The 9,971-nt window shown below is 41.3% G+C and overlaps 1 protein-coding gene across 1 annotated transcript; it reads right to left on the bottom strand.

The window, feature by feature from the left end:
* Positions 1-326: 326 nt before the first annotated feature.
* On the bottom strand, positions 327-1,274 carry LOC130044079 (olfactory receptor 8K3-like). The gene has a single exon (XM_056136664.1). It carries the CDS (start codon positions 1,272-1,274, stop codon positions 327-329), a length of 948 nt encoding a protein of 315 aa, XP_055992639.1.
* Positions 1,275-9,971: the final 8,697 nt, after the last annotated feature.

The raw sequence follows: 9,971 nt of genomic DNA on the forward strand, positions 1-9,971 counted from the left end.
ACCTCCCTCTATGTCTACTATTTTTCCCACTTGACATCGTAGATGCAATCTATTGTGGCTTTGATGGACTATATCCAGTGCCCTAATGCATTCACTAATAGCACCCATTTTATATTAAGTATATATAATTTTGTCTCTCAGAATAGCAGATTATTCTGATTTTTCAAGTTATATATTTATAGAACTAAGAAAAAATTAAGGGAATATGCAAGGTATTTTCTTAACATATGTTGAACTTATATGTATATGATTTTATTTCTAAAGGTACATGCATCATGGTTTGAAGATGATATACAATTTACAGAAATAAAATAAAATAGTCATCTTTAAGAAAAGATACTGCATACTTTTTTCCATAGCTTTTTTAGTGCACATTTTACATCCTTGTTTCTCAAGCTATAGATCAATGGATTCAGCATGGGGATAATGAGGGTATAAAATATAGAGGCCATTTTATCTGTGTCAAAGGAGTGACTGGACTTGGGCTTAACATACATAAATGTCAAAGTCCCATAAAACACAGTGACCACAGTCAGATGGGATCCACAGGTGGAAAAAGCTTTGCGTCTCCCCTCAGCTGATTTCATCCTGAGGATAGCAATGAGGATGAGCAGGTATGACACAATGACTATTGAAAGAGTAAAAATCAAATTAAAAGCAGAGAAAATCAATATCAGGAACTCAACCTCCTGTGTATTCGAGCAGACCAATGATAGCACAGGCAGATTGTCACAGTAGAAATGATTGACAACATAATTGCAAAAGGATAAATTAAAAAGCTTTATCGTGATTAGAAGAGAAATACAGGTGCTGTAGATATAGGGAATTGTCACCAACACCAGACACAACCGTTGGGACATGACAACTGTGTAGAGCAGAGGATTGCAGATGGCCACATAGCGGTCATAGGACATTGTTGCCAGAACGAAAAGTTCATTAATAATAAACATTATGAAGAAAGCCATCTGTGTGGCACAACAATAAAAGGAGATTATATTTTGTTCCACAAGGAAATTTACCAACATTTTGGGTCCCACAGCGGTGGAGTAGCCGAGATCCGTGAGCGCCAGATGTCTGAGAAAGAAGTACATGGGTGTTTGCAACCTGGGGTCCATCTTGGTGAGGATGACCATGCCCAGGTTGCCCACCAGTGAGATCAAGTAGATGACGAGGAAGAGCACAAATAGGGGAATCTGCAGCTCTGGACGGTCTGTGATTCCCAGAAGGATGAATTCCTTCAGCCCGGTGAGATTGTGTTTGTCCATTGAGGTCATAAATACACATATTCTGAAGAAAGACATCACCAGCAATAATTAAGAAATCTCATGTATAAAAATCTGTTATATATATAAAAGATCTTAAAACAAATTTAAATGTAATAATATGTAATTCCATCTCCCTAACACATGCACTTCGCATAAATAGAACATGCATAATTTGTATGCATAATATATGCATATTAACATGCATATTTCCTCACAGATAGAGGCAAGTTGGAAACAAAAAATACATTTGCAGTTTCTTTTTTAGGATACAATGATTACTTGACCAATCACTGATCTTGTTCATAAGACTGAAACTAGACCAATAGTGTATTCTCCTTTGAGATAGTTTTATTTATATTTCACTTAAAGTGTTTTGCATGTATTTCCCTACAGGATAACTAAAGTATGTTTTCTTCCCTGGGTTTATTTTAACTGTAACTGATATATACCAAGATATTTTCACCCCTAAAATATATACATATATAAAGGTAAAGGTAAAGGCCCTCCCGTTGATCGTCGATTTGCTCGAGCGGGCCCAGTAACGTTTCCATTGGAGACTTTGTTGTTACTGTGTTTGGCATATCGAATACTCTTGGTAGCTTGCCGGGCTCTCCGAGAGGGGCGGAGGAATTGAACTCGGGTTGGCCATGTTGGCCGCTTGTAAGGCGAACGCCCTACCGCTGTGCTATCGCTCCAGCCCATATACATATATACATTATAATATTATATTTAAACTGGGCATTTATAAATACAATAGGAATTTATATGACTAATACACAGAAAACAACAATAAAAAACAAAACAGAGTAGATTGAGTTAGAAGAGAGCTACTAAGATTAGTGGCTTAAAATATGGTCCAAGGTTTTTAAATATGGATACAATGTATAGTTTAAAAAACATCCATACATATATATAAAAAATAAGAAACAGACTAAATTTGAGTACACAGAAAAATGCAGGTTTTTCCTGTGAATGTCTAGGAAATAAGATAGTAATATTAACCAGTTACCAAATTAAAGCATAAATATATGCAGATGAAATATATACTTTTTCAAAAAAACCCCCATAATTTATATGATGCAATATTCTAACAAAATATCCTGTGCCTTATCTTAGAAATATTGAGCTATTGTTATGAAATTTATTTTAAGTCACATCACTGGAATAAGTAGAAAGATAGATCTTTAGCTGCTGTAATAAGCAATCTAAAATAAAAAATATAATATTTAGTGCTGATTTCATAGAATTTAAGAAGGTAGAGAAGTTTTTTATCAACAACTTTAGACTATAAAAAATCAAACTGCTTTTAGTAGTTTGCCATATAAGCTGTTTATCAGACTAAGATTTTTAAAGTTATATTCTAGGATTCTGTGCCCTAAATGAATGATATCACTCCTTAAAGTGAGGTAGGGCTTTGGAAGGATCAGTCTTGGGATAATGGAGAAGTAACCTCTGGTGAAAGTGGGAATGAAGGGACTCTATTTTTTAACTTAAAGAACATAGATTCCTCAGTGAGCTGCTGAGCAATTTTTCTTTTTAAAAGAGGTGAAATTGGGGCTGGAGCAACAGCACAGTGGAGAAGGTGTTTGCTTTGCACACAGCCAATCTGGGTTTGATCTTCAGCATCCCACATGGCCCTCTGAGTGCTGCCAGGAGTCATGCCTGAGTACAGAGCCAGAAGTAACCCCTGAGCATCACCGGGTGTGACCCAAAAAGCCAAAATAACAGGGATGGGGGAGTTGGCAAATTAGTTTGGAAATCTCTACCTAAGAAAGTTATGTGTTCTTTGTGATAAGTTCCACTAGATATTTAACAAGCTATAGAGTTTATTCTTTCACGAAACTGGGTCTTTAAAATCTCACAGACTCCAAAATTTGCTTTTCCCTTCTCAGAACATAAAGGAAACTCCCTTTGTGCTCATCAAGATATCAGGAAAAATATAAATGGAATCAAATATTTATTATGTGCAATCTTTAGAAGGCAATAGTAAATGCCTAGTGAATTTGCTAAACTCTAAAGCTTTAGGTGGACATTATCAGGAACAAAAGAGTAATTTCACCTGAATAATTATCATACATATTTTTTCAGCCCTGGTTCCTTTAAGTTTTGCTTTCAGTTTTGACCAATATTTAATTTGGGCAACACCTGACTGTGCTTAGGGGTTTTTATGCCTTTTATATTTGGGTTGCTCCTGTTAGTGCTCAGGGGTTTCATTTGCAAAGCTGAGAATCTAACTCAGCTAGGTCACCTGCAAAGCAAGCATCTTACCTTCTGTTCCTCTTTGTCCCCTGATCTCTATTTCTGATTAAATATCTATGTATGCATTATAAAAATATTATGGTACATTATATATACATATATACATATATACATATACGTATATATTATGAAACAAGTAAAGGTATAAAAGTAAAAGTTCAAGGCATTTCAAAGATTTTTTTTTGCATTTAAGAAAATATTTGAAAAGCAAATCTGAAGGAGAGAAGTTCTATCCTATTATAATACCAAGATTTGCCATAGAATAAAAGAGTTACTTTGCAAGTGTCACCCAAACTATTTGGGCATGTTGATAACACAGCCTTGCAGAGAGATTCTGTTTACCTGAATTGAAATTTCTATCTTGGTTCCCCCATGTACTTCATATGTAACCTCAGCAGGAGCAATTTATGGATTCTTTTCACCCTTTGAGACTTGCTCTGAGGAGATGTAAAGCAATTTCCTAATTTTCCCTGGAGGATAGGAAAGCCTAGGGGGTGCAAGTAGGGGAGATGTACTATTTGTAATTATTTTGAGAACAGTTTTTATTCTCCACAAGTGAGTTGAGTTGCTTGCTTTTGCATTAGGTTCATAATTTTTTCCCTCTTGATTAACTTAAAATAAATCAAATTTTCACCTCTATACTCAACAGTGGGCTGGAGCGATAGCACAGAGGGTAGGGTGTTTGCCTTGCATGCCTCTGACCTGGATTCATTTCCTCTGCCCCTCTTGGAGAGCTCAGCAAGCTACCGAGAGTATCTCTGACATCTTGTCAGGAAGAGCCTGGCAAGCTCCTCGGGGTGTATTTGATATGTCAAAAACAGTAATAACAAGTCTCACAATGGAGACGTTACTGGTGCCCACTCGAGCAAATCGATAAACAACGGGAGGATGGTACTACGGTGCTACTCAACAATGACTCAACCCTGGCAGCACCAACCTGTCCCCAAAAAGTTCTTTCTCTGGAGTCTCAGAATGATGTAGCCATTTTGGCATTTGGATTAATATATTTCATCTACAAGCTGTAGATAAGTATATTCTAATATATTTCATTAAATTAAATGAATCACTTGATCACTTGATATATTAAATATATTTCAGGTGTGGAGTGATAGCACAGCAGGTAGACCTTACACTCAGCCAACATGGCCGGCCCAAGTTCGATTCCTCTGTCCCTCTCGGAGAGCCCTGCAAACTACCAAGAGTATCTTGCCTGCATGCAAAGCCTGGCAAGCTAGCCGTGACATATTCGATATGCCAAACACAGTAACAATTGTCACAATGGAGACATTACTGGGCCCGCTCGAGCAAATCAATGAACAACGGAGGACAGTAACAGTGAATATATTTCAAGTTCAGGCTTGCAAGCATTTCTCAGGTTTTCACTGAATTCCTCAAATATGTTAATGTATTGGCTCAGATGATTTTTATTGTTACTCTAAAATATTTAATGAGCTAAAAGTAATAGACATAAATATAATTAGATTTAAAATTTAGATGTAAATGGTGTTCAATGTTTTTTTAAAAAAATGTGTCTTTTTCCAGGAGAAGAGGACAGTCCTGAAAATACAATTCTAATTTTCCCATACCTATTTCACCTTATTGTTACCTCTTATGTTTGTTTTTTTAATATTTTTCTATGTTGTATTTTAATATTTCTTATTTTTTCATTTTTTCTATTCCCATCCAATTCTTAGTACTCACTTTTAGGAAATTCTATTGTGTTAGATAAACATTTTTCAGATAAGTATTTTCTATATGGATCAGAAAGAATATGTTAGGTAGGATACTTCCCTTGCACATAGCTGACCAGGTTTTGATCCCTAATGCTGAATACAGTCCCCTGAATACAACCAGAAGTGGTCCCTGAGTGCAGAGCCAGAAAAAAACCATGAGCACAGCTGGGTGCAGTCCCTAAACCATTTTTAGGAATCATTAAAAATAAAAAGATAAAAATATATGAAATATATATTTATATATAAAAATATAAAATAAAAGCATAACAATAAATCATGCATATGTACCAAGTATAAATTTGGAGCTCTGACAGTGTATCACTTAATCACTTAACTTCCCGTTAGTCGTCGATTTGCTCGAGCGGGCGCCAGTAACGTCTCCATTTGTCCCTGTGGCGTGCTAGTGTAGCCCAATGGCATCTGTTCGCTCCGGGAACATGAAGGGCCTCAAACCGATCGTTCATGATCTTGACGAAGAAGTCTGACCATCTGGTAGGTGGGTGGCCACGCGGTCTCTTGACATCCCGTGGAATCCAATCAGTAACAGCTCTAGTCCAGCGGTCGTCTTTAAATCTCATTACGTGACCAGCCCATCTGATTTTCGACACCTTGGCAAATGAGACAGCGTCCCTGATCCTTGATCATCGACGGATGTCAGAACTCCGGATTCGTTCTCTCATTTGAGTGAAACGTGATATTCCAAGCATAGCTCTTTCTATTCTTCTTTGGGAGACCTGAATAGCATTCTCATCCTGTTTGCGTAGGGCCCAGGTCTCTGAGGCATATGTTAATGCAGGAAGAACAGTGGAATCAAAGAGATGTGCCTGGAGCCGGAGGTTCTTCGTCCTCTTAGCTATTTCTTCTATGTTCTTGAAGGCGTTGCAAGCCACTCTCTTCCTCCTGCACAACTCGGGTGCCAGGTCATTTGTCATGTTGACCTCTCGACCTAGGTAGACATAGCTGTTGCATTCGGAGATGGTCGTTCCATTGAGAGCGAATGGGGCGTCAGGAACAAGGCTGTTTCTCATAAACATCGTCTTCGTGAGATTCAGCTGTAGTCCTACCTTTCCACACTCACGGTCAAAGTCGGCCAGCATTTGTGCCGCTTGGCTGATGTTTGGTGTTATTAAAACAATGTCATCAGCAAAGCGGAGGTGGTGTAGTTGCCGACCATCTATCTTCATTGCCATTCCTTCCCATTCCAGTCGTCGCATGATGTTCTCGAGGGTGGCACTGAAGAGTTTCGGTGAAATGGTATCACCCTGCCGCACCCCTCTCTTGACATCAACGATCACTTCTTTGTAGAATGGTGAGATCCTGGTAGTGAATCCGCAATAGAGCTCACGGAGGATCCTGATGTATTGGGCTTGAATGCCCTGATTGGCTAGGGCTTCAATGACCGCTTCCGTCTCAACAGAATCAAAGGCCTTCTTTAAATCAATGAACGTTAAACAGAGCGGCATCTTGAACTCCCGAGAAACCTCAATGAGCTTGGTTATTGTGTGGATATGGTCGATGGTGCTGAATCCTTTGCAGAACCCTGCTTGCTCGCATGGTTGTCCTTCATCTAGTGTTCTGCCAATCCTATTCAGGATGACTCGAGTGAACAACTTGTAGATGACAGACAATAGGCAGATAGGGCGATAGTTGCCAATGTCATGGATGTCTCCCTTTTTGAACAGTAGTACGGTCCTGCTGGTTTTCCATTGGGACGGAACCTTGCATTCAGACAGGTAGCGAGTGAAGAGCCGAGCCAGTGTATTGATGAGTACTGAAGGCAGGTTCTTCAGGTGTTCAGGTCTGACCTTGTCTGGGCCGGGTGCTGTTTGTTTCTTTACCAACGAAATGGCATGTCGGATTTCGGAGGGGAGGACGTTGGGAACAACATACCCATCCTGTGGAATTTGGTATGTTGGCAAGTGGACATGGCTATCGAAGAGATTTGAATAGAAGTCATGGATAATCTTCTCCATTGCCGTTCTGGAGGATGTGATGGAACCATCAGGACGTCGGAGGGCAGTCATCCTGGTCTTATAGTTGGCGAAGGACAGGCGGCCTTACGAATACTTTTCCCGGCTTCTGCCGCATCTACCAGTACTTCTGCTCTTCTCTCTTTGAGGTCTTCCTTGATCGCATCTCTGCACTGCTTTGCAAGCTCGGACGTTAGCTTGCGGTTGCCTGAGGCATGCGCCAAACCATGCTGGCGAATTAGCTCAAGAGCTTTCGAAGATAGGCAATTTTTTGTGGCTATCTCTCTCTTGGCGTTCCTCGCACATTCATGGAGTTGCTGAACCAGTCGATTGTATTCTATTGTATTTCTATCTTCATTGTCTACGCACCAACATCTCATTATGATGAAAGAGAAATCGAGAAGTTCTACATGGAGCTAGAGAAGTTCTATAAAGAAGACCACACCTTCTACCAGATCATTGTGGGTGATTTTAATGCCAAGATAGGACCGAGAAGATCAGCTGAAGAACTTCACATCGGGACCCATGGCCTAGAATGGAACGAACAGGGTGAGAGACTGTCTGAGTTCATTATGTCGACCAAGACCATTCATGGTAACTCACAGTTCCAGAAGGCAGAATCTAAACGATGGACATGGGAGTCTCCCGGTGGACGATTCCACAACGAAATAGACCACATCATATTCAATCGATGGTTTTGCCTGACTGATGTCGCTGTTGTCCCAAAATTTCGAACGGGATCGGACCACCATCTCCTTCATGCAGAATTCTACTTCACAGAGCGGGGAGAAAGGGCTGCAAAGTTCAAAAAGAGAACTCCCAGAATGACCGCCAACTGGGAACTCTTTGGTACTATTGCGGCAACATGGGAAGATGCCATTGTTGACAACATTGACGAGGAATACGATTGACTGGTTCAGCACCTCCATGAATGTGCGAGGAACGCCAAGAGAGAGATAGCCACAAAAAGTCGCCTATCTTCGAAAACTCTTGAGCTAATTCGCCAGCGTGGTTTGGCGCATGCCTCAGGCAACCGCAAGCTAACGTCCGAGCTTGCAAAGCAGTGCAGAGATGCGATCAAGGAAGACCTCAAAGAGAGAAGAGCAGAAGTACTGGTAGATGCGGCAGAAGCCGGGAAAAGTATTCGTAAGGCCGCCTGTCCTTCGCCAACTATAAGACCAGGATGACTGCCCTCCGACGTCCTGATGGTTCCATCACATCCTCCAGAACGGCAATGGAGAAGATTATCCATGACTTCTATTCAAATCTCTTCGATAGCCATGTCCACTTGCCAACATACCAAATTCCACAGGATGGGTATGTTGTTCCCAACGTCCTCCCCTCCGAAATCCGACATGCCATTTCGTTGGTAAAGAAACAAACAGCACCCGGCCCAGACAAGGTCAGACCTGAACACCTGAAGAACCTGCCTTCAGTACTCATCAATACACTGGCTCGGCTCTTCACTCGCTACCTGTCTGAATGCAAGGTTCCGTCCCAATGGAAAACCAGCAGGACCGTACTACTGTTCAAAAAGGGAGACATCCATGACATTGGCAACTATCGCCCGATCTGCCTATTGTCTGTCATCTACAAGTTGTTCACTCGAGTCATCCTGAATAGGATTGGCAGAACACTAGATGAAGGACAACCATGTGAGCAAGCAGGGTTCTGCAAAGGATTCAGCACCATCGACCATATCCACACGATAACCAAGCTCATTGAGGTTTCTCGGGAGTTCAAGATGCCGCTCTGTTTAACGTTCATTGATTTAAAGAAGGCCTTTGATTCTGTTGAGATGGAAGCGGTCATTGAAGCCCTAGCTAATCAGGGCATTCAAGCCCAATACATCAGGATCCTCCGTGAGCTCTATTGCGGATTCACTACCAGGATCTCACCATTCTACAAAGAAGTGATCGTTGATGTCAAGAGAGGGGTGCGGCAGGGTGATACCATTTCACCGAAACTCTTCAGTGCCACCCTCGAGAACATCATGTGACGACTGGAATGGGAAGGAATGGCAATGAAGATAGATGGTTGGCAACTACACCACCTCCGCTTTGCTGATGACATTGTTTTAATAACACCAAACATCAGCCAAGCGGCACAAATGCTGGCCGACTTTGACTGTGAGTGTGGAAAGGTAGGACTACAGCTGAATCTTACGGAGACAATGTTTATGAGAAACAGCCTTGTTCCTGACGCCCCATTCGCTCTCAATGGAACGACCATCTCCGAATGCAACAGCTATGTCTACCTAGGTCGAGAGGTCAACATGACAAATGACCTGGCACCCGAGCTGCGCAGGAGGAAGAGAGCGGCTTGGAACGCCTTCAAGAACGTCGAAGAAATAGCTAAGAGGACGAAGAACCTCCGGCTCCGGGCACATCTCTTTGATTCCACTGTTCTTCCTGCATTAACATATGCCTCAGAGACCTGGGCCCTACGCAAACAAGATGAGAACGCTATTCAGGTCTCCCAAAGAAGAATAGAAAGAGCTATGCTTGGAATATCACGCTTCACTCAAATGAGAGAACGAATCCGGAGTTCTGACATCCGTCGACGATCAAGGATCAGGGACGCTGTCTCATTTGCCAAGGTGTTCAAAATGAGATGGGCTGGTCACGTAATGAGATTTAAAGACGACCGTTGGACTAGAGCTGTTACTGATTGGATTCCACAGGATGTCAAGAGACCGCGTGGCCGCCCACCTACCAGATGGTCAGACTTCTTCGTCAAGATTA

The sequence above is a fragment of the Sorex fumeus genome, unplaced genomic scaffold (assembly GCF_029834395.1).
Source record: "Sorex fumeus unplaced genomic scaffold, SorFum_2.1 ptg000007l, whole genome shotgun sequence".
NCBI lineage: Eukaryota > Metazoa > Chordata > Mammalia > Eulipotyphla > Soricidae > Sorex > Sorex fumeus.